The sequence below is a fragment of the Salmo salar genome, chromosome 06 (assembly GCF_965601325.2).
Source record: "Salmo salar chromosome 06, fSalSal1, whole genome shotgun sequence".
NCBI classification, from domain to species: domain Eukaryota; kingdom Metazoa; phylum Chordata; class Actinopteri; order Salmoniformes; family Salmonidae; genus Salmo; species Salmo salar.
In genome coordinates this window covers 42,521,099-42,546,977 of record NC_138296.1, presented here as the reverse complement: position 1 = coordinate 42,546,977, position 25,879 = coordinate 42,521,099, and the positions used below count along the sequence as shown (strand labels likewise).

Sequence of the window (25,879 nt, the reverse complement as noted above, 5' to 3'; positions counted from 1 at the left end):
TTGTCCAATTGAAACTCGTTTTCGTTGCAAAACCTTTTCCTTTGGCTTAAAACGGTTTATGTTGCGACGAAACGTTTTGAAACAGAAACAGCGCAATGAATAAATCCTTGATGTTGCAGTTTATTGAGAAGGGACAACAGTCCAAAGAGGATATATTCGGTATTATCTGTGTCGCTTTTATTAGAACATGAATTAAAACATAGGCCCATATCCTCCTTTATTCGAATAACCTACACTGACTGAGTCACCGGCTCTGTGGACTTCGAACTCGCATTACACCTGTCTTCACAACAAGGAAGTATTGAATCCTTCGTTCGTACCTTTTGAAAGGAAGCCATTTCTCATAGCAAGCTCACTGGTAATGGTATTCGATAACATCAGCTAAATCGTCTTTATTTCTTAATTGTTCCAGTCTAATTTATTTTTGAGAAACGGCACGATTTTCACCTACCCCGTTCCATTTGAAGTCTATTTCGCTCAATGTGGATATACCAGTAACGTTAGGTCAAGGCCATCGAGTCTACAGACCGCTAAGGTAAACCTCAGTATTTTACCTATGTAGCCTACATATAACTAAGTCATTACAAATATTTGTTTGGACAAAATGTGTGTAGGCTATGACTTGCCCATGCAACAGGTTTCTCAGACAGATTATTAAAGCTGTGGATGTTTTTGTCTTGATAATTCACATAGGCCTATCACAGGGATTATCAACTACTGTAGATTCAGCCGCGGGACGATTTTTTCCTTGAGCGGGTGTTCATGGGCGGGTGTTGTGCCGAAAATCCCCCCTCTGCCAGAACACCGGAACATAATTACAAATCATTTGTAGATAGCAAATAGACCGCAAGAAGACTAAAACATAATCATTTCAACCCTTGCCCACATTTTGTATACAATTCAATATATATCTCTATTATGCGTGGGAATATTTTGGAACAGAGTTCCCAAATTAAAATCACATGGAGCTGATCTGCTAGTGTTTTTAATGGTATTTTATACTGGAGTTGTGATCTTATAGTTTTTGTTTCGTTATTAAGAAGTTCGCAGCTCATAGAACCTGCGCTTTTTCATAAACCAGCAGCCCTGATTCAGTCATGCAAATGTTTAGGAAATGTAAAATATGTTTTCCTATATGTATGTAGCCTAGACAGTGGTGTAAAAATACTTTAAAGTACAATTTAAGTAGTGTTTTGGGGGGTGCCTTCTGGTTTGCTTAATAGAAGTAATTTGAAATGATTTATACTTTTATACTTTTACTCAAGTAGTATTTTACTGGGTGACTTTTACTTGAGTCATTTTTTATTGAGGTATATTTACTTTTACTCAAGTATGATAATCGCATACTTTTTCCACAACTGCGCCTAGAGCAGGGTTCCCCAACTGGCGACCTGCTGGCCAAATTATTTATTTGGCCCCCCACGTTTTCTGAGCTCTATCTGTCTACGCTGAACAAAAATATAAATGCAACAATTTCAGTTTATAAAAGGAAATCAGTCAGTTGAAATAAATTCATTAGGCCCTAATCTATTGGTCACAGATACCTTTAAAAAATGGTAGGGGCATGGATCAGAAAACCATACAGTGTGACACATCTCCTTTGCATAGAATTGATTGTGGCCTGTGGAATGTTGTCCCACTCCTCTTCAATGGCTGTGCGAAGTTGCTGGATATTGGCGGGAACTGGAACACGCTGTCGTGCACACCCATTCAGAGCATCCCAAACATGCTCAATGGGTGACATGTCTGGTGAGTATGCAGGCCATAGAAGAACTGGGGACATTTTCAGCTTCCAGGAGTTGTGTACAGATCTTTGCGACATGGGGCCGTGAATTATCATGCTGAAACATGAGGTGATGGCGGCGGATGAATGGCACGACAATGGGCCTCAGGATCTTGTCACGGTATCGCTTTGCATTCAAATTGCCATCGATAAAATGCAATTGTGTTCGTTGTCTGTATCAAAACCCCACCGCCACCATGGGGCACTCTGTTCACAACATTGACACCAGCAAACCACTCGCCCACACAACGCCATACACGCCGTTTGCCATCTGCCCGGTACAGTTGAAACCGGGATTCATCCGTGAAGAGCACACTTCTCCGGCGTGCCAGTGGCCATCAAAGGTGAGCATTTGCCAGCTGCAGTCAGGTCAAGACCCTGGTGAGGACGATGAGCATGCAGGTGAGCTTCCCTGAGAAAGTTTGACAGTTTGTGCATCAATTCTTCAGTTATGTAAACCCACAATTTCATCAGCTGTCCTGACAAATCCACAGGTGAAGAAGCAGGTTTCGGAGGTCCTGGGCTGGCGTGGTTACACGTGTTCTGCGTTTCTGAGGCCAAATTCTCGAAGACAATGTTAGAGTTGGCTTATGGTAGAGAAATTAACATTACATTGTCTGGCAACAGCACTAGTGGACATTTCTGCAGTCAGCATGCCAACTGCACGCTCCCTCAACTTGAGACATCTGTGGCCTTGTTTTGTGTGACAACTACATTTTGGGGCTTTTTATTGTCCCCAGCACAAGGTGCACCTGTGTAATTATCTTGCTGTTTAATCAGCTTCTTGATATGCCACACTGTCAGGTGGATGGATTATCTTGGCAAAGGAGAAATGCTCACTAACAGGGAAGGAAACAAATGTGCACACAATTTTAGAGAAATAAGCTTTTTGTGTGTATTGACATTTTTTGGGATCTTTTATTTCAGCTCATGAAATATGGGGCCAACACTTTACATGTTGCATTTATATTTCTGTTTATATATATATATATATATATATATATATATATATATATATATATATATATATATATATATTATATATATATATATACTCATTCCATTTTTTGTTAAAAAAAATTACATTGTAGAATAATAGTGAAGACATTAAAACTATGAAATAACACATATGGAATCATATAGTAACCAAAAAAGTGTTAAACAAATCAAAATATGTTTTAGATTCTTCAAAGTAGCCACCCTTTGCCTTGATGACAGCTTTGCAAACTCTTAGCATTGTTTCAACCAGCTTCATGGGGTAGTCACCTGGAATGCATTTCAATTAACAGGTGTGCCTTGTTAAACGTTCATTTGTGGAATTTCTTTCCTTCTTAATGCGTTTGAGCCAATCATTTGTGTTGTGACAAGGTAGGGGTGGTATACAGAAGATAGCCCTATTTGGAAAAAGACCAAGTCCATATTATGGCAAGAACAGCTCAAATAAGCAAAGAGAAACAACAGTCCATCATTACTTTAAGACATGAAGGTCAGTCAATCTGGAGAAAAAAAAATCTTCAAGTGCTGTCGCAAAAACCATAAAGCGATATGATGAAACTGGCTCTCATGAGGACCGCCACAGGAAAGGAAGACCCAGAGTTACCTCTGCTGCAGAGCATAAGTTCATTAGAGTTACCAGCCTCAGAAATTGCAGCCCAAATAAATGCTTCCCAGAGTTCAAGTAACAGACACATCTCAACATCAACTGTTCAGAGGAGGCTGCATGAATCAGGCCTTCATGGTCGAATTTCTGCAAAGAAAGCACTACTAATGGACACCAATAATAAGAAAAGACTTGCTTGGCCAAGTAACACGAGCAATGGACATTAGACCGTTGGAAATCTGTCCTTTGGTCTGATGAGTCCAAATTTGAGATTTTTGGTTCCAACCGCCGTGTCTTTGTGAGAGACAGAGTAGGTGAACAAATGATTTCCACATGTGTGGTTCCCACCGTGAAGCATGGAGGAGGTGGTGTGAGGGTGATTTTCTGGTGACACTGTCTGTGATTTATTTAGAATTTAAGGCACACTTAACCAGCATGGCTACCACAGCATTCTGCAGTGGTACGCCGTCCCATCTGGTTTTGGCTTAGTAGGACTATCATTTGTTTTTCAACAGGACAATGACCCAACACACATCAAGGCTGTGTAAGGTCTATTTGACCAAGAGGAACAGTGATGGAGTGCTGCATCACATGACCTGGCCTCCACAAGCACCCGACCTCAACCCAATTGAGATGGTTTGGGATGAGTTGGACCGCAGAGTGAATGAAAAGCAGCCAACAAGTGCTCAGCATATGTGGGAACTCCTTCAAGACTGTTGGAAAAGCATTCCAGGTGAAGCTGTTTGAGAGAATGCCAAGAGTGTGCAAAGATGTCATCAATGTAAAGGGTGGCTGTTTGAAGAATCTCAAATATAAAATATAGATATAGATAGATATAGATAGATAGATACAGACACATGCATACTGTACATTCGGAAAGTATTCAGACCCCTTGACCTTTTCCACATTTTTCCATATTCTTTTGTGTTACAGCTTTATTCTAAAATGTATGTGTTTTTTTCTTCTTCATCAATCTACACACAATACCCCATATTGCCAAAGCATTATAAATCACATTTACATAAGTATTCAGACTGTTTTCTCAGTGCTTTGTTTAAGCAATTTTGGCAGCAATTACAGCAAGTCTTCTTGGGTATGACACTCCAAGCTTAGCACACCTGTATTTGGGGAGTTTCTCCCATTTTTCTCTGCAGATCCTCTCCAGCTCTGTCAGGTTAGATGGGGAGAGTCGCTGCACAGCTATTTTCAGGTCTCTCCAGAGATGTTAGATTGGGTTCAAGTCCGGGCTCTGGCTGGGCCACTCAAGGACATTCATAGACTTGTCCCGAAGCCACTCCTGCGTTGTCTTGGCTGTGTACTTAGGGTTATTGTCCTGTTGGTAGGTAAATCTTCACCCCAGTCTCAGGTCCTGAGCGCTCTGGAGCAGGTTTTCATCAAGGATCTCACTGTAATTTTCTCTGTTCATCTTTCCCTCGATCCTGGTGCCAGGTTTCCTCCAGATGTGATGCTTGGCATTCAGGCCAAAGAGTTCAATCTTGGTTTCATCAAACCAGAGAATCTTGTTTCTCATGGTCTGAGAGCCTTTAGGTGCCTTTTGGCAAACTCCAAACGGGCTGTCATGTGCCTTTTACTGAGGAGTGGCTTCCATCTAGCTACTCTACCATAAAGGCCTGATTGGTGGAGAGCTGCAGAGATGGTTGTCCTTCTGGAAGGTTCTCCCCCAAGGCCTTTCTCCCCTGATTGCTCAGTTTGGCCGGCGGCCAGCTCTTCTTCTATTTAAGAATGATGGAGGCCATTGTGTTCTTAGGGATCTTCAATGCTGCAGAAATATTTTGGTACCCTTCCCCAGATCTGTGCCTCAACACAATCCTGTCTCGGCACTCTACGGAACATTCCTTCGACCTCATGGCTTTGTTATTGCTCTGACATGCACTGTCAACTGTGGGATTTTATATAGATAGATAGGTGTGCCTTTTTTCCAAATCATGTCCAATCAATTGAATTTACCACAGGTGGACTCCAATCAAGTTGTAGAAGCATTTCAAGGATGATCAATGGAATCAGGATGCACTTGAGTTCAATTTCTAGTCTCATAGGAGAGGGTCTGAATACTCACTTAAATAAGGTATTTCAGTTTTTAATTTTTAATACATTTGCAAACATAAAAAAAAAAAGTTTTCGCTTTGTCCTTATGGGGTTTTGTGTGTAGATTGATTTATTTCATTTTACATTACATTTTAGTAATTTAGCAGACGCTTTTATCCAGAGCGACTTACAGTAGTGAATGCATACATTTCATACATTCTTATTTTTTTTAAATATTTTTTTTGTGCTTTTAATCCATTTTAGAATATGGCTGTAACGTAACAAAATGGAAAAAGGAGAGGGTCGGAAGTGTGTGTGTGTGTGTGGAGTATGGGACATAAGACTGTAAAAACACCCCGCAAATCAGATCCAAGTGATATACAGTTGAAGTCGGAAGTTTACATACACCTTAGCCAAATACATTTAAACTCAGTTTTTCACAATTCCTGACATTTAATCCAAGTGAAAATTCCTGGTCTTAGGTCAGTTAGGATCACCACTATATTTTAAGAATGTGAAATGTCAGAATAATAGTGTAGAGAGTGATTTATTTCAGCTTGTATTTCTTTCATCACATTCCTAGTGGGTCAGAAGTTTGCATGCACTCAATTAGTATTTGGTAGCATTGCATTTAAATTGTTTAACTTGGGTCAAATGTTTGGGGTAGGCTTCCACATGCTTCCCACAGTAAGTTGGGTGAATTTTGGCCCATTTCTCCTGACAGAGCTGGTGTAACTGAGTCAGGTTTGTAGGCCTCCTTACTCGCACACGTTTTTTTCAGTTTTGCCCACAAATGTTCTATAGGATTGAGGTCAGGGCTTTGTGATGGCCACTCCAATACCTTGACTTTGTTGTCTTTAAGCCATTTTGCCACAACTTTGGAAGTATGCTTGGGGTCATTGTCCATTTGGAAGACCTATTTGCGACCAAGCTTTAACTTCTTGACTGATGTCTTTAGATGTTGCTTCAATATATCCACATAATTTTACTTCCTCATGATGCCATCTATTTTGTGAAGTGTAGCAGTCCCTCCTGCAGCAAAGCACCCCCACAACATGATGCTGCCACCCCCGTGCTTCACGGTTGGGATGGTGTTCTTCGGGTGGTGTTCTTGCAAGCCTCCCGCTTTTTCCTCCAAACATAACGATGGTCATTATGGCCAAACAGTTCTATTTTGGTTTCATCAGACCAGAGGACATTTCTCCAAAAAGTACAATCTTTGTCCCCATGTGCAGTTGCAAACCATGTGCAGTTGCAAGGTCCATTGCTGTTTTTCTGGGATTGATTTGCACTTTTCGCACCAAAGTACGTTCATCTCAAGGAGAAAGAACGTGTCTCCTTCCTGAGCGGTATGACGGCTGTGTGGTCCCATGGTGTTTATACTTGCGTACTATTGCTTGTACAGCTGAACATGGTTCTTTCAGGCCTTTGGAAATTGCTCCCAAGGATGAACCAGACTTGTGGAGGTCTACAATATTTTTTCTGAGGTCTTGGCTGATTTCTTTTGATTTTCCCATGATGTCAAGCAAAGAGGCACTGAGTTTGAAGGTAGGCCTTGAAATACATCCACAGGTACACCTCCAATTGACTCAAATGATGTCAATTAGCTTGTCAGAAGCTTCTAAAGCCATGACATAATTTTCGAGAATTATCCAAGCTGTTTAAAGGCAGTCAACTTAGTGTATGTAAACTTTTGACCCACTGGAATTGTGATACTCTGAATTATAAGTTAAATAATCTGTCTGTAAACAATTGTTGGAAAAATTACTTGTGTCATGCACAAACTATATGTCCTAACCAACTTGCGAAAACTATAGTTTGTTAACAAGAAATTTGTGGATTGGTTGAAAAACGAGTTTTAATGACTCCAACCTAAGTGTATGTAAACTTCCGACTTCAACTGTATGTGATTATTTTCAAATGTTAGCAAGGTTTGAAATGATTTATGTTTTAGTCAAATAATGTATCTGTTTGGGCTTCTTGCGGTCAATCTGAAGTCTAGAAATTATTTGTCATTATATTCCAGCCCCCTGACTATCCACTCAAGATAAAATGGGCCCGCTAGTTGTCGATCCCTGGCCTAAAGCTTCGTCATTTACCGAAACAACACTTTTTATTGTTTCAGATGAACAGCTCAGCAGAGGCGATGGCGATGGACTCGGAAGTCCCCCAAAATGAGTCTCTGATGCGTTTCGCATCTCCAATTCTTAACAAGTCAGACATATCCAACATGACAATAATTCAAACAGGGAATGGGACTATTGTGGCACACGATATCTTCTTGAATACGACCGCTGCTCAAGCTCTGTCGGGGATCTTCGTCTGGTCAGCGCTGCTCCTCACTTGCCATCAGGTAGGTTACATTATATCAGTTGTCTGCCTCTGTACTTGTTTTGATGTGAATCTAGAAAACAAAAAGCATGGCTCCAGGCGTTGTCAGTATCACTCAGCTTCTAGGCAAACAAATGCAAATATGTAATGGGAGCTAGGTAGGTGTTGTGGGTTGTCTACACCCTTACCAGAGGGCAAAGACTCCAGCCAGACAATACTTTTTGTTTTTCACTTCTACATTTGATCCAGTATCTATTGTTGACCAGACCTACTTTCTCCATCATTGAGAGGCACGACTGAGTGTGATAGTTAATTGGCCCCTATCTGTAAAGTGACGGTCTGTTCATAGTGTGTCATTGTTTCTTAATTGTTACTAGGTGATCCATTAGTGTTGCTGTTTGCGGGCACTTCCGTTGACCGTGACTACCACTGATAACGACACAATGCAAACAGAGCTGTCATCGATCAAATGGCCCGGGCAGAGCAGTCATATAACTTTAGTCAAGTATAGTAAGGCCTAACCATGATTATATTCACATTCAGTATAGGCTTACTGAAGGGTGTTTTTTTTTCTTCAGTTATTGCTATTTACTCTGTCTCTTGCTGTAATCCTTCAGTAGAGACAATGGTGATCCTTATCATCAGACTGGGGTTTCATCAACTCCAGAGAGGGTGTACATTTGAATGGCATGCATTATCAGCAGAGAGGTGACCTCGACAACACCTGCACATTTCCAGCGTCGCAATAAAAGGAGAGGATCACGTTTTGCGAAGGGCAATCAGCAGAGGCCCCGTGTGTTTTCTGCTGCTCTGCATTGGGGAGCGAGCCGTCTCTTCTCATATTGTGCTGATGAACCGATAAACCTGAGTGCTGCTGAGAATGGGTCCATCCAACCTTTAGCGGCTGTATAGACAGGAAGCCCCCAGGGAGTCCCACTGTGTTGGCTCTGGTTGGAGATTTAGATGATCACATATTTCTAGATAGGAATATGATGGTGTTATTGTCCCCAGGGTTCATGTGCTGACCTTTTCTATACGCTGGTTGCAACATTTCTGATACGTTTCACATTATCATCAGCTCATACTTTATTACTGAAAATACATCAGGCAGAAGTTGGCATACCTCTGGTATAGCAAGAATGCCCTTTTTTACTAGATTTAACATGTCTTTATAAAATTGAAATTGTTCATAAAAGGAGTTTTTAAATTAGATTTGTTTTTTTCACGACACGCAACATTTTTTTTGTCAATTTGGCATTCTATGGAGTCTCCCGTTCCGCCCATCTGTTTAGTTCTGGAGTAGTTTGTTTTCCCATCCATTCCCCATCGAAGCAGGCCAGACATTAACATATGTGGCCCGTGAGATAGTTGCAGGGTTGCATGAGGCAAGCATGCAGGGAGATTAAAAACAGCCTTCCCGACAGGATTGGTTTTATTTAGTATTCTGGTGTATCATCAGATTTTCCTCTGTAAGAATGTCTCTGGAGAGTTCTCCTCCTCTCCCAATCTGCATGCTAACACCGTATGCTGGTCGATGCTGACCTTAGATGTCCCTGTCTGCTCACTGTGGTCCAAAGCACCAGGTGTTACAGTGCTATGGAGTGTTACTGATGTTCTCTGACACACTACACTGTTCAGACCTCCCACTTCCCGGGGCAGCTTGTCAGGGAGAGAGGAGGGTCATGATATCACACTATAGTCAGTGTGATGTGTGGTTTTCTCATTCTGTCTGGGTGTTCTGTATAGAACCGTCATGCTCAGTGCGCGCCCCTCTCACTTTCTCACGGACACTGCTTGGTATAAACGCGAGGCACTCCACAGACTTTCTCATTCCAACATGGACGTTTGGTGTGTCACAGCTGTCAGTGCCAGGGGCGGGCTGGGGAGTGTTATGAGGTGGAGTTATACGCCTTTCACAGACTAACTGAAATTAGCTGGGGGTTGGACTTGGGCTACTGCTCAACTAAGACAGAAGGGTATTGAGTCAGGCTAGAGCAGAGTCATTACCCAGGGCACAGCTCTGTCTGTCTACCTGTCAGCTCAGCATTATGGAGCCTGGAGGACCGCAGTCTTTCCACCAGCCAGTCTGCAGCCTGCTTCACTTCACTTCTCAGGAGAGCCACATGCATCACGCCCTGGCACTGGCCAGCCTCTAATGTGCCACCTCTAATGGCCATTCAATCATATTGCATGAGTCTGTGTGAGTGGATCTGAAGTCAAGAAATGCCAGGGTGCACCACTTGAAATGGATCAAACTGCAATACTCAACTCTGACCATTGCTGGTGTACTGTATACGATGGATCACTAGATTATGAGCTTTTAGTTTCCTTTGGCATTTGCCCCTGAAAATATGTAGTTGATTATGTGCTTCACAACTTAATTACTCCTCATAGCTTGGTTCCTCTCTAGGTTTCTTCCTAGGTTCTGGCCTTTCTAGGGAGTTATTCCTAGCCACCGTGCTTCTACATCTGCATTGCTTGCTGTTTGGGCTTTTAGGCTGGGTTTCTGTATAAGCACTTTGTGACATCTGCTGATGTAAGAAGGGCTTTATAAATACATTTGATTTAATTTTGATTTGAATTATGTAATGGATGCTCTGAACTTTCCTTCACCCCATGGCCTTGACTCCAATTCTGAAAAATGTTGGTTCCTAGAATAGGGAGTCATGGCACACCATTTAGCATTCACATACTGCATTATGTTTTAAAATGATTCAGTGAAGTCGAAGAGTTCAATCAAATTCAACAGTCTGAGACACAGGTTTTGAAGCAGTGCACCCCTCTACTTCTTTCTGTTCTCCCTCCCAAGTGTAAAAACGTCAGTGTAACACATCTCTAGCGGAGTTGATCCTATAACACAGACATTCACTTTTCAGTCAAGCTTTTGTCTTGATCAGCAAAAATTCATCCCGCTCACCTTGTTACCCCAATTATGCAGTGTTATCTTTCTGGGTTTTCATTTTTACCCTCCTTTATCGTTTTCTTACCTCTCGACCCCAAATCTACAGACACGGTCCTTTTTTATATATATTTTAGTCAATGCTGTAATGCTGTCCTTCTAAAGCCTGTTGGGCCCTGTGTGATAGCCAAATCGTGCCTTGAGAGGGTTCCAAGGAAGTGCCGTTTATTCATAAGAACCCATCTCTGAAGCACTGGCCCCCTAATACTGCTCGTCCGGTTTAGCTCAATTATTCATAATGGTTGGTCTAGGGGCTGAAACTGGGATTTGAATACCTCAATGCATTTTTGCCTAGTCAGTGCTCTTGTTTTTTTAAATAACAATTTTTGTTTTGTTTCTGTGTTTTCCAGATCTACACACACCTGAGGTCCTACACAGTCCCTAACGAGCAGCGCTACATCATTCGCATTCTTTTCATCGTGCCAATCTATGCGTTCGACTCCTGGCTCAGCCTGCTCTTCATCAGCAACGACCAGTACTATGTCTACTTTGACTCCGTCCGAGACTGTTATGAAGGTACGGTAAACAAACCAACCCCACCCTTCTCCTCCCCTTCACTGTTGCCTCATATCTCAGCCAGCGCCCTGACAGCGGTTTACTCTATAAGCACCTGTACAGGCGGCAGTAGTCCGACACCGGGCGGGTTCTGTCTGGCCAGTAATGACATTTAGACTGGCGGTAGACCTATTATGAGTTGATTGAAGCTAAAACGGACTGGCCCAACCTGTTTTTCCTCACCTGTCAGTTCTTCCCATTGGGCAGAGAGGCCCTATTGTTCATGTTGTTCTGTTTCCAGGGCGTGTAGACTTTCAGACCTGTCTTTTTTTCCTCTTAGGCTTAGTGATTTTTGTATTCTATTCTTTGCAAAAGGTGGAAAAGGGATGTACTTTAGTTGAGATCATTCTAATCCGAACTAAACTAGTCAAGAGTTGTTTTTTAATTCAAAACACAAAGGAAATGTTAATCTTCCTCATTAGCTATTCTTCACATTAAATTATTAATGTCTCATGAATTTTACTCTGAAAAGCCTTTCTTTAATAGTCATTATGTACCGAAGCAATAAGAAAGGACTGTAGTACTTTAACAATATCAGAGGTGAATCACATGCAGAATTGTGTAATTTGATATATGGACAAAACTATTAGTATTTCACATACATTATTGACCAGACTCATTTAGTGTTTGAGACACGTTTATGATTGGTGGTGGAGATTGCTCTTTAAAAATAGCATCTGAAAGCAGGTTAACTGCATTGCATTGAGTCAGCATGGCCAGGGCTAAAGCACTGTGAAACTCTGTGCCCCTGATACTTGAGAGTGTAACCTGAATTCGCTTTTTTTTAAACCCCTCCTGAAATAGCATCCAAGGCTTAGGAAGGATTTGGAGGACAGAGAACCATCCTAAACCTCTTAGCGGTGGGGAGGTAAACATTGATTGGTGAAAAATATGATTATTGTTAAGTGAAACCCTCTCACCAAAGTCTAATTTCAGTTTCCACAGCTTCTAAATTAGGATGTAAGATCTCTACAGTGCTATCATCACAATCTGGCCCACAATATTACCTGCAGCACAGAATGCTCACAGGTTGACAAATTATCTTTAAAATCCATGTTTATCATGAATGATTTCTACAGACAGAACATGAATATTTACTGAGATTAGCTGGAATCGGTAGCCTTTACACTCGTACCCGTATACGGGTTGAAATGGCAGATTTGGGCACCAATAAACGGCTAAATTGGAAGGCATTGGCTGTACAGTAACATGTTAAAGATGCACTTCAGTGCTGTATGGGTTCTGACTGACATCCGTGCTGAACTTGAGCACCGCGCGTGACAAGATGTCACTCCCATCCCTCCCCCTAATTGGTTGACTTTAGCAATTTTTGTTGTTGTCTGAGTGAGGGAAGTGCTGTAAATTAAGAGAACTCTTATGTATTTTGAAAGATGAGAAATTGAGGATTATAATAAATACCGCTTTGATGTCATACAAGTAAGCCAAACACCCGTGAGTCCAAATGTGCACTTCACATTTCCATATCATAAAACTCATGTCATATACAGTGTCAACGTTTATGATCACTATGTTTAATGTACAGTTACATGATGACATACCCAGGGTTATTGTGAACAGAATGAGCCTATGTTTGTCTACCGTGAAGAAATCTCCCCCGTGGCACACGTACCTGAATGCAGTCACGACTCCTTTCTATGTGCACCAAAATGATCTGTTTCCCTGTATTGCATTGAGAAAGCCTGAAATTGTAAGATCGTATTTTATAACTTAGCTAGTCATGTTGGCAATAGAACAAGCTTTCAAATGATGCCCACCTGACCCAGATTGTGATTTGTAATGGTCTGTTTTTGAATTGCGTAAACGACAACAGTAATTAAGTGATAGCAGGTTTGTGTTCAAAACAACAAAAAATATGCTTGCTCTAATTCCTCAATGGAACAGCTAGGAGAGCGAAAAGCACCTTACAGTGGAAGACTCTTCTTGAGTCATAAAAATGCATTGAAATTACTTGTGCACACTTTGGAGAGGTGTGTAGCCACTTGGACCTCTCACTCAAACCCTTGTCTTTTTTTTTTCCTTATGTTGCGCCTACCCCACATTTTCCAGGAATATTCTCATCATGTTACTGAATGTATCAAGAGTATTTTCAGATTTCGTAATCAACAGATGCGGTGAAAAGTACAGTAAATGTAAAATGCACATAAAATCAACAGTGTAATGTTTTGGATTCAGTCTTGTCAGGTGAACTGTTGTGTCCTCACCTTTTGGTGTAATAATTTCCCCTTTATCTCTAAACTGTTCCCTTTCAGTTGCTACCATGGTTATGCATTTCATATTTCTTCTGAAAAAAATGTAGCCCTATCCATGTAGGCTAGTTCCCACGAGTGTAAAGAGTTAATGGTGAAACAGCCACACCCGTTTGTGATATTACAACATTATTGCACGCGCGGTAGAGCACAATATCTACTGCAAAAATGTTTTACCATGCTGCACGACGCTCCTCAGCTCAGCAACAAAAACAATAAACATGGTGGTAGAGCGGCCAGTGGTGCTGTTTCCCCCTACTACGGATTCCATCTTCAAACGGACTGACCCGTGACGTTGAATTATTGTTTTTGAAAATTACCCCACTTGCAAAACCTAGTATCAGTGTTGTAAACAACATTCCATCATTTACATTTACGTCATTTAGCAGACGCTCTTATCCAGAGCGACTTACAAATTGGTGCATTCACCTTATGATATCCAGTGGAACAACCACTTTACAATAGTACATCTATATCGTTTTTTTTGGGGGGGGAGGGTTAGAAGGATTACTTAATCCTATCCCAGGTATTCCTTAAAGAGCTGGGGTTTCAGGTGTCTCCGGAAGGTGGTGATTGACTCCGCTGTCCTGGCGTCGTGAGAGAGCTTTTTCCACCATTGGGGTGCCAGAGCAGCGAACAGTTTTGACTGGGCTGAGCGGGAACTGTGCTTCCGCAGAGGTAGGGAGGCGAACAGGCCAGAGGTGGATGAACGCAGTGCCCTTCTTTGGGTGTAGGGACTGATCAGAGCCTGAAGGTACGGAGGTGCCGTTCCCCTCACAACTCCGTAGGCAAGCACCATGGTCTTGTAGCAGATGCGAGCTTCAACTGGAAGCCAGTGGAGTGTGCGGAGGAGCGGGGTGACGTGAGAGAACTTGGTAAGGTTGAACACCAGATGGGCTGCGGCGTTCTGGATGAGTTGTAGGGGTTTAATGGCACAGGCAGGGAGCCCCGCCAACAGCGAGTTGCAGTAATCCAGACGGGAGATGACAAGTGCCTGGATTAGGACCTGCGCCGCTTCCTGTGTGAGGCAGGGTCGTACTCTGCGAATGTTGTGGAGCATGAACCTACAGGATCGGGTCACCGCCTTGATGCTAGCGGAGAACGACAGGGTGTTGTCCAGGGTCCCGCCAAGGCTCTTAGCACTCTGGGAAGAGGACACAATGGAGTTGTCAACCGTGATGGCGAGATCATGGAACGGGCAGTCCTTCCCCGGGAGGAAGAGCAGCTCCGTCTTGTCGAGGTTCAGCTTGAGGTGGTGATCCGTCATCCACACTGATATGTCTGCCAGACATGCAGAGATGCGATTCGCCACCTGGTTATCAGAAGGGGGAAAGGAGAGGATTAATTTTGTGTCGTCTCCGTAGCAATGATAGGAGAGACCATGTGAGGATATGACAGAGCCAAGTGACTTGGTGTATAGCGATAATAGGAGAGGGCCTAGAACTGAGCCCTGGGGACACCAGTGGTGAGAGCACGTGGTGCGGAGACGGATTCTCGCCACGCCACCTGGTAGGAGCGACCTGTCAGGTAGGACGCAATCCAAGAGTGAGCCGCGCCGGAGATGCCCAACTCGGAGAGGGTGGAGAGGAGGATCTGATGGTTCACAGTATCAAAGGCAGCAGATAGGTCTAGAAGGATGAGAGCAGAGGCGAGAGAGTTAGCTTTAGCAGTGCGGAGAGCCTCCGTGACACAGAGAAGAGCAGTCTCAGTTGAATGACCAGTCTTGAAGCCTGACTGATTTGGATCAAGAAGGTCATTCTGAGAGAGATAGCATGAGAGCTGGCCAAGGACGGCACGCTCAAGAGTTTTGGAGAGAAAAGAAAGAAGGGATACTGGTCTGTAGTTGTTGATATCGGAGGGATCGAGTGTAGGGTTTTTGAGAAGGGGTGCAACTCTCGCTCTCTTGAAGACGGAAGGGACGTAGCCAGCGGTCAAGGATGAGTTGATGAGTGAGGTGAGGTAAGGGAGAAGGTCTCCGGAAATGGTCTGGAGACGAGAGGAGGGGATAGGGTCAAGCGGGCAGGTTGTTGGGCGGCCGGCCGTCACAAGTCGCAAGATTTCATCTGGAGAGAGAGGGGAGAAAGAGGTCAAAGCATAGGGTAGGGCAATGTGAGCAGGACCAGCGGTGTCGTTTGACTTAACAAACGAGGATCGGATGTCGTCAACCTTCTTTTCAAAATGGTTGACAAAGTCATCCGCAGATAGGGAGGAGGGGGGAGGGGGAGGAGGATTCAGGAGGGAGGAGAAGGTGGCAAAGAGCTTCCTAGGGTTAGAGGCAGATGCTTGGAATTTAGAGTGGTAGAAAGTGGCTTTAGCAGCAGAAACAGAGGAAGAAAATGTGGAGAGGAGGGAGTGAAAAGATGCCAGGTCTGCAGGGAGGCTAGTTTTCCTCCATTTCCGCTCGGCTGCCCGGAGCTCTGTTCTGTGAGCTCGCAATGAGTCGTCAAGCCACGGAGCAGGAGGGGAGGACCGAGCCGGCCGGTAGGATAGGGGACATAGAGAGTCAAAGGATGCAGAAAGGGAGGAGAGGAGGGTTGAGGAGGCAGAATCAGGAGATTGGTTGGAGAAGGATTGAGCAGAGGGAAGAGATGATAGGATGGAAGAGGAGAGAGTAGCAGGAGAGAGAGAGTGAAGGTTGCGACGGCGCAATACCATCTGAGTAGGGGCAGAGTGAGTAGTGTTGGAGGAGAGCGAGAGGGAAAAGGATACAAGGTAGTGGTCGGAGACTTGGAGGGGAGTTGCAGTGAGATTACTAGAAGAACAGCATCTAGTAAAGATGAGGTCAAGCGTATTGCCTGCCTTGTGAGTAGGGGGGACGGTGAGAGGGTGAGGTCAAAAGAGGAGAGGAGTGGAAAGGAGGCAGAGAGAAATGAGTCAAAGGTAGACGTAGGGAGGTTAAAGTCACCCACAATTGTGAGGGGTGAGCCATCCTCAGGAAAGGAACTTATCAAGGCGTCAAGCTCATTGATGAACTCTCCAAGGGAACCTGGAGGGCGATAAATGATAAGGATGTTAAGCTTGAATGGGCTAGTGACTGTGACAGCATGGAATTCAAAGGAGGAGATGGACAGATGGGTCAGGTGAGAAAGAGAGAATGTCCACTTGGGAGAGATGAGGATTCCAGTGCCACCACCCCGCTGACCAGATGCTCTCGGTGTATGCGAGAACACGTGGTCAGACGAGAGAGCAGTAGGAGTAGCAGTGTTTTCTGTGGTAATCCATGTTTCCGTCAGCGCCAAGAAGTCGAGGGACTGGAGGGTAGCATAGGCTGAGATGAACTCTGCCTTGTTGGCCGCAGACCGGCAGTTCCAGAGGCTGCCGGAGACCTGGAATTCCACGTGGGTCGTGCGCGCTGGGACCACTAGGTTAGAGTGGCAGCGGCCATGCGGTGTGAAGCGTTTGTGTGGTCTGTGCAGAGAGGAGAGAACAGGGCTAGACAGACACATAGTTGACAGGCTACAGGAGAGGCTACGCTAATGCAAAGGAGATTGGAATGAAAATTAACTAAACAACTGGGGAAGCGAGAGAGCAGGGCCCCCCTCACTAACCATTCACTGAAACACTCAAATATAACTTTTCCAACTTCCACTATAGAAATTATAATTGATGTAAACTACAGTGGTTCAATGTTTCCAGGAATAGGCTCAAACTTAGTTTATTCAGCTAGATAACTTGGTAGAGTATTCTTCCGTGAAACCCACCCAGTGCACCGTGTCCTATGACGCCGTAGCTAACTAGCATGCTAGCATCCAATAACACACGGTTAGCACCAATACTTGGTTACAACCAACTACCAATGGATCATTCGTGTCCGTGTCTAGTTCCTTTCATAACGCAGAAGTGATTAAACGTTGACTAGCTAACACAAAGTCAGTCCTGCTAGCTACACAAGTGGACTACACAACTCGAAAGTTCAGAAAGTTAAGCTTACGTTGCAAAAATCTTATTGACTAAAAATGATACAGTACTGCTAGCTGCTAGAGTTGGCTAGCTAGCAGTGGCTGCGTTTACCTTTGTCTTTTATCTTTGATACGTAGACAACTATGTAAATGTAGCTAGCTAACATTACACTAATCAAATCGTTCCGTTGTAATGTATTTAGTTTCTACAGTACTGCTAGTTGGTAAAGTTGGCTAGCTAGCAGTGGCTGTGGTGTCATAATGTACAGAAATGTATGTGAGTGACTTTGTCCCTTCTCTCCATGACAGCATTTGTGATTTACAACTTCCTAAGCCTGTCCTTTGAGTACCTCGGGGGAGAGAGTGCCATCATGTCCGAGATCCGAGGGAAGTCCATTGAGTGAGTGCTCCCAGTCCCATCCCCCATACCATGGTCTCATTCTACACTCTATGCAAGTAGCTTTCAAACAACCCACCCAGAATGTTGGGGATTTTCAGTTTGTATTGCAAGTCTTGCAGTCACCCAGGGTCAGGCTGTAATTTCTGTGAATTAACGTCTTGATCTTGTTTTAAGGTAGTCTGACTTCAAGGATAGTGCTGTCTTGTATTTTGGACACTAGAATGTCTTTAAATCTGGTACACATTCACAGCATACAGTTGTGACCACACATTTTCTATCATTCCCAGGTCGAGCTGTATATATGGTACCTGCTGCTTAGGTGGAATAAGCTACTCTATTGGCTTTTTAAGATTCTGTAAACAGGTGAGTTTCCATCTCCCTCCTTGCTTGGGTGATGAAAGCACTCTGAAAATATGGAAATGGGAAATTGTGATTTTGTTATTTTAATGTCACCTCGTTTAACTTTTTTATCAAGATCGCGCCTCTATTGCGAAATGACAGCCATTATAATTGGCTGTCCACTTTTTAGAGGATAAGGTTGACTGGTTAAAAAGGAAAATAAAAGCAATCTGAGAACAGGTGAAAGCAGCTTTGTAATAAGCACAGAGAAATAACATGAGCTGTCAGCTTTACTGTCCCCATAGTGTCTTGGGGATGCAGTCTGTGCTCTGAGTCTTACCCTGATGTCAATTGGATCTGAAAGGTATGTCCTCAGAACAGTCAATAGACGTCCAGAAAAGGGAGCTGATTAACACTCGGCATGTTCTGGCTGGACTCCTATGTTGGCTGGTTTCAAAGCACAACCTTGCTGTTCTCTTCCCTCTGGTAGCAGAGTTGGAAGGGATAGAAATGTATCTGCTCTGGCTCTGTGAGACGACAAGTTGGAGGGAATGGGATCAATAACTGCATTTAGAGATTACTCCGGGTTTCAAGAGGAGGACGTCTAATCCAAAAGCACCGGCCTGTCCTAAAGTTGCTATATCATTTCCCATTTAAAGGTCTGCAGGTGGCCCCAGTAAGGAAAACTACTGACCCTTGAAACTCAATCACATGTCCCTTAGTGTACTTTAACATTACTTCAGACAGTACATTGTTTTGGCATAATGTCAATACATGCATTTTTTTAACATAGTATATCATACATTGCAAATTGATAGACACACAATTTCCACAAAATGTTCATTCATTTTATAGATTACTCAGTGTTTGAAGACGTACAGTACAGTTGGCTACCTTTCAAACCCAATAAACAGCACCAAGTAGTTGGCACCTGCATTGTTCCTTGTTTTGTGTCTGTGTTCAATGCATGTCCCATCCTGTATTGATGTCATGCAGGCCACTCTTCAGTTCTGTGTCGTCAAACCCATCATGGCCGTCATCACCATCCTCCTGCAGGCCTTTGGCAAATATCATGATGGAGACTTTAAGTGAGCACAACCTTTCATTCCATTCCATTTCACCCATTCAACTTCACTTCACATGCTTGCACTACTCGGTGTGTGTTTTTGCTTTTTACATTTCACATGAAAGTATTAGACATTGATATTTACAATACGAGTATTGAGTAATACATCAATTTGGATGGAAATTCAGAAAGTGAATGTACAAAGATCCCCACTAACACGTCTGTATTGATCCTGTTCCCCTCTGCAGTGTGAATGGAGGATACCTCTACATCACCATCATCTACAACATCTCTGTCAGCCTGGCCCTGTACGCTCTCTTCCTCTTCTTCTTCGCTACCAGTGACCTGCTGAGGCCTTATGAACCCGTGCTCAAATTCCTCACCATCAAATCTGTCATCTTCCTGTCCTTCTGGCAGGGTGCGTTGGTCCCTTTACTTACCTTGACTTAATATCAACAGATTCAAACCCCGATGGGGTTGGAAAAGTCTACAAAATACATTGTAATTGATACATTAGACTGGAGTAGCACATGAAGGTGTTGTCTTTTGTTGTTTAGGTATGGTGCTGGCCATCCTGGAGCGCTGTGGGGTCATCCCTAACGCCCTGTTTATCGACGGCCAGGAGGTGGGGGCCGGCACAGTGGCAGCAGGCTGGCAGAACTTCATCACCTGCATCGAGATGTTCTTCGCTGCTATCGCCCTGCGCTACGCCTTCACCTGCACCGTGTACCAGGAGAAGAAGAACGAACTTCCAGGGACACACGGTAACTGCACTTCTACACGTCCAGGGGGGGGTCGTGAAGTCGGAAGTTTACATGCACTTAGGTTGGAGTCATTAAAACCCGTTTTTTTCAACCACTCCACAAATTTCTTGTTAACAAACTATAGTTTTGGCAAGTCGGTTAGGACATCTTCTTTGTGCATGACACAAGTAATTTTTCCAACAATTGTTTACAGACAGATTATTTCACTGTATCAAATCCAGTGGGTCAGGAGTTTACAAACACTATGTTGACTGTGCCTTTAAACAGCTTGGAAAATTCCAGAAAATGATGGCATGGCTTTAGAAGATTCTGATAGGCTAATTGGCATAATTTGAGTCAATTGGAGGTGTACCTGTGGATGTATTTCAAGGCCTACCTTCAAACTCAGTGCCTCTTTGCATGACATCATGGGAAAATCAACGCATTCTTTCTCCTAGAGATGTACATACTTTGGTGCGAAAAGTGCAAATCAATCCCAGAACAACCGCAAAGGACCTTGTGAAGATGCTGGAGGAAATGGGTGCAAAAGTATTTATATCCACAGTAAAACGAGTCCTATATCGACATAACCTGAAAGGCCGCTCAGCAAGGAAGAAGCCACTGCTCCAAAACCGCCACAAAAAAGCCATACGGTTTGCAACTGCACATGGGGACAAAGATCGTACTTTTTGGAGAAAGGTCCTCTGGTCTGATGAAACCAAAATAGAACTGTTTGGCCATAATGACCATCGTTATGTTTGGAGGAAAAAGGGGGAGGCTTGCAAGCCGAAGAACACAATCCCAACCGTGAAGCACGGGGGTGGCAGCATCATGTTGTAGGGGTGCTTTGCTGCAGGAGGGACTGGTGCACTTCACAAAATAGATGGCATCATGAGGAAGTAAAAATAATGTGGATATATTGAAGCAACATCTCAAGACATCAGTCAGGAAGTTAAAGCTTGGTCGCAAATGGGTCTTCCAAATGGACAATGACCCCAAGCATACTTCCAAAGTTGTGGCAAAATGGCTTAAGGACAACAAAGTCAAGGTATTGGCGTGGCCATCACAAAGCCCTGACCTCAATCCGATAGAAATTTTGTTTGCAGAAGTGAAAAATGTGTGCGAGCAAGGAGGCCTACAAACCTGACTCAGTTACACCAGCTCTGTCAGGAGGAATGGGCCAAACTTATTGTGGGAAGCTTGTGGAAGGTTACCTGAAGCGTTTGACCCAAGTTAAACAATTTAAAGGCAATGCTACCAAATACTAATTGAGTGTATGTAAACTTCTGACCCACTGGGAATGTGATGAAAGAAATAAAAGCTGAAATAAATCATTATCTCTGCTATTATTCTGACATTTCACATTCTTAAAATAAAGTGGTGATGCTAACTGACCTAAGACAGGGAATTGTTACTAGGATTAAATATCAGGAATTGTGAAAAACGGAGTTTTTAAATGTATTTGGCTAAGGTGTATGTAAACTTCCGACTTGAACTGTATCTGTTGGGAGCTGATGAAGTGGTCATTTAGAGGGCTGGAAATTGGCAGATACGATATTATCAACCTACTTGGGTGCGGATACGATATGTATTGCAATTCTCACGATTCTGTATGTATTGTGATTTGATACTGTGATTTCTTTGCAATTCGATGTTCCAGACATATGGCTCACCATATGTCTGCTGCAGAATTTCCCTTAAGTGTTCAATTGGGTAGGCGATATAGTGACCCCACACACTTTAAACCCTTTACGCTCCTTTGAGACCCCTTTTTCAAAGTCACCGAGCCATGGTAGACAAAATAATGAGATGTTAAGTTATTAATTATCTCAGGAACCACACCTGTGTGGAAGCAACTGCTTTTAATATACTTTGTATCCCCCATTAACTCAAGTGTTTCCTTTATTTTTGGAAGTTACCTGTGACAATGCAGTTTCAGTCCCATTCCCTGGCTGTAAACATGGAATGGGAAACACATCAGAGAGTAAATGCCAGTGTGAACCACGCAGGCTTGAGGTCAGCAGAGGAACGGTCTTCAGGGTGTTCATCATTACTCATGGCTCACAGGAAAGTTGCTAGCCCAGCACACTATAGAAAGAGCATTTCATAGCCTCAATACGCTTAATCGCAGGAACTAGCGGTACCACTCTGATGTCAATACCTTTCACGAGCAGAAGACAAATGGAGACCAAGGGAAAAGACTTCTGCGAAGATATCAATCATCTCGGCTCGTTCCCTCCTGCAACAGCAATCCTGCTGAGGCCTTGGGCTATAGGAGACAGACATGCAGAAAGAAACGGAATCGCTAAATGCTGATTAAGTGTGAAGTGTTACCATATCCATTTCATTTGACTGGTAAAAGTTTTCTCTTCATCTTGCCGAGTGATCAAAATGAATTGAGGATGTCTCCCATGTTCGGCGTTCATGCTCGTGCACAAAATGTATTATTCATTTGCTATATTTGATATTCATTTAACTAATGATAATGTAGCTGCAGAAAGTTAAGCAGCAAATTAGATTTTTATTGTGGTCTAAACTTGTAAATGAAATGCAGCTGAAGCCAAACTATTCACTGAGGAGTTTCCAAAAGTATGGTTTTGAAAGTAAATTTTCCCTCTCAAAGGGATGCATGGTGTTGGGGATACATTTCTTATATGCCCCACGGAGTTGTTCTTTCTTACCAAAGCATCAATTCAAAGGTCATAATTCAGTGCTATAGTATGTGACTGGACTGCATAAACATTACCTGAACCAGAAGGATTCCCATTAAGACTAGTCTAGCCTTTTGATATAGCTGCTGAGCGTTGTAGAGTCACAGCCCCATCCAACCCTCCCTGTGCTGGGAAGTGTCAGAAGGTCATCCATGTGTAAAGGTGTTTTCAGTGTCTGTGGAGGTTTGGGAGGTTTATATACCTCCAGGCTGTCCTCCTCCAACCCTGACTGAGGCCAGCCCCAGCCCTAGTTGCAAAACAGGCCAGCTGTGATGGAAAAGCTCAGGAGAGCATGCCTAACCACGACTCTGACCCTGAAGCACAGCGGAACCCTCCGCCGTGCCGCCTTCCCTCCAGAGACCTGGCCTAGACTGCACTGTCGCTGACCCTGAAACAGAAGGCTGCGTTGGTTCTGTCTGTACCGGACCACTCCCGGGGCGTTGGATGAGACATCCTGGTATTATAGGGTCAAGTATCAGCCTGGCCCACAGCTGGAGGAGCTCAGCCGGGGAAGTGACTGGGAAGGTAGACAGAGGAGAGGAAGCATCTTCCTCACTCCCACTGAATTGCTGCAGACTCCCTGTCATCTCTCTCTATGCTCTCATCCATCAACACTGAGAATAGAGGAACACTAACAAGAGGTTCTCATGTGGTGGAACACTGGGCACAAGGACTGAGTACAGGCTTAAAACCAATTAATTTGCATTAGTGAGATTTGTATCAACTGTGGTTCTGGACTAGGGAGTTTTTCCTAATGAGTCTCTGTCAGCACCTTGTCTTTAAAAATGCATGAATTTAATTTGCATAAGCGTAACTACTCTTGTATTTCTCATGTTGTATCTTGTATTTTCTGTGGTTTGATATTCAGATCAAAGTTATGTCCTATAAACAAGTTAAATGACCATGTCAAAATGTGTCTTATATTCTTCTAGACAACATCGCCCCCATGCAGAGCATCTCCAGTGGTCTGAAGGAGACGATGAACCCTGGGGACATGGTCCAGGATGCCATCCACAACTTCTCCCCAGCCTACCAGCAGTACACCCAGCAGTCCACCCAGGAGGTGGTACAGCCCAGCCAGAACAACGGCAAGGCAGGCACAGGTGGCAGCAGCAAGAGCTCCAAGAAATCTGACAAAGTCCTGCTGATTATCTCTGATGACGAATTCTAAGGAGCCGCCCACCACCACGAGTATCCATGTCTTTGTTTCCTCACCACACCCAGGACAACACTGGCACCGCATATCCCACTGTCAGACCTGGCATCCATCCGTGTGGTTCATTTTCATCTTCTTTCATTTTATTTTTTTAAGATGAACTCTTTACTTTAGTCCTGGTTTTAAAGTAACTGTCCAGTGTTTCCAGATTTCTATGAAATATGATCTATATATAATTAATTACAACATTTGGGAAAGTTTTCCTTCCAAAAATGTTTAAGTATGCAGTTTTTCTCTGTTGGAATGGTGTCAGCGTACCCCAACAATAGAATGGTGAGGTAAAAATATTAATGCGAGTAGATAGCTGAGGAGGATGACATCATCCTCTATGAGGAAATGGCAAGCATGTTTTAAGCGGTCTGTTTGAAATACAAGTTTGAGGTGAGGTTTCTGAAGTGTTTTTCTCCAACTGATGCTTTCACCACAACATTATTTGGGTACGAGTTAACAGATGATGAACTTTTAAAAGTGAGATTTTCACTGGACAGTTAATTTAATGACTAATTCCTGCCGGTACGATCAAGAAGGGGACAGAATGAAGATTTGAATAACCTTATGTGATGAGATGATTTTTGTTTCTGCCTTGCTAGTCATGATACTATGGGAAAATAGACTGTCTGCTGAACCGTATCAGACAAGGCAGGTAGTGATGCAATTTTTATTTAGGTAATTTCTCTGATCCTGATTCGGTCTCTATCGTAGCAGTGACTGAGCTCTTCTCTGGCCGCTGAAGTATGTACTCCGCTCTCTCTGATTCATGTGAGTTTCAAATAGGAGCTGATTAATGTACGACTTCAGGAGGGAACCCAGGAATCGTGCCTGTCATGGCTGGCTCTGACACTTCAAGGACCATTTCTTGCATTTGCGTGTTTGAAGTATTTGCTCAGCAGTCCTCTGTTGGGTCTCCTGACGAACTGAATTATTTTTTTCAAAGACACAACTGACTTTGGAGTAGGAACTTCAAACTCTAGACTTTGGCGCTTTGAAATCCTTTGTATCTAACATGCCACAGACAAATTGGAGGATAAGGCCGACTCCCACAAACTTGGAGGGTTGTGGTATTCTCGTGAATTTTCTCAGCATGGATTAGAGTGTATAATTCAGCAGAGCTCTACAATGTTAACCCTAAAAAAAAACATTTGCAGTATTGTAAATAGTTTGAGTAGAACCTTTATAGTTTCTGATGTTCCTGTTATTGTTCCTTTCAACTCACTGAAGATAACATTTGTACAGCAATTGTTTGATTGGTTTAAATGTTGAATTATGTAGTGTAATTTGGGCTCAATGTTCTAATTTTTAAGACATGTCTGCTGTTATGTTTAGCTTAATGACAAAGTTTGATAAATTGCTATATTGTATATAAGCTATGTAGTATTAACAATGTGTTTTCAGTGATTTCTGCAGATCAGTTTGATATTTCATGATATTTAAGTTGGTTTCATGTCATTAGAAAATATATAATATATTTTGTTTGTGGGAAATTGTGATAGGGTAGATGGTGTCCCTCTATCATTTTGAACTGCATTTAAGTCAGGGAAATGAAGTGCAGTGTAATCACTTTTTCCATACCTTCATGTGCCAATTATTGCTGCCTTACTGGGAAAGCAGAAACAGATGTAGAGTTGGGTATAATGTGATCACTGAGATGTAGTGTAACTATAGTGTCTATTACTGAATCCTGGTTTATTTGGTTGCTTGACACATTTTGCACTCATGTAAAATAAACGACTAAAGAGATGTTTCGGAACTTTGGCCACTGCGTAAGTATTTTTTTAAACCTCCTGTTTTGGGCTGGATGTGTCAATGTGTAGTTCATATATGCAAGAAAATGGAATGTCCGCAACTGGGGTCAATCTGACGAAGATCCAACTCTGATTGAAACTTTGTCTTTATTGTGCATCTGATTTAAATCACCATGGGAGCATACCAGAGTTGCGCACATTCCTTTGTCTTTGATATGTTCT

General features: G+C 43.1%; 1 protein-coding gene across 1 annotated transcript; it reads left to right on the top strand.

Annotated features, from left to right (window-relative positions):
• LOC106607336 (transmembrane protein 184B) lies at positions 1 to 25,667 on the top strand. Its single transcript, XM_014204203.3, has 9 exons — positions 1 to 535; positions 7,555 to 7,782; positions 11,070 to 11,235; positions 17,750 to 17,840; positions 18,128 to 18,203; positions 19,176 to 19,267; positions 19,494 to 19,663; positions 19,803 to 20,009; positions 23,632 to 25,667. The coding sequence occupies exons 2-9, from the start codon at positions 7,555 to 7,557 to the stop codon at positions 23,868 to 23,870; spliced, it is 1,269 nt and encodes a 422-aa protein (XP_014059678.1). The 5' UTR covers positions 1 to 535; the 3' UTR covers positions 23,871 to 25,667.
• The last annotated feature ends 212 nt before the right edge of the window (positions 25,668 to 25,879 follow it).

Bases quoted from the DNA above. Each gene is read 5' to 3' on its own strand.
- LOC106607336 (XM_014204203.3), top strand. From the start codon at position 7,555: ATGAACAGCTCAGCAGAGGCGATGGCGATGGACTCGGAAGTCCCCCAA. The intron at 11,236-17,749 runs GTACGGTAAACA...TCTCCATGACAG, and splicing joins CGTCCGAGACTGTTATGAAG to CATTTGTGATTTACAACTTC. The intron at 19,664-19,802 runs GTGCGTTGGTCC...TTTGTTGTTTAG, and splicing joins CTTCCTGTCCTTCTGGCAGG to GTATGGTGCTGGCCATCCTG.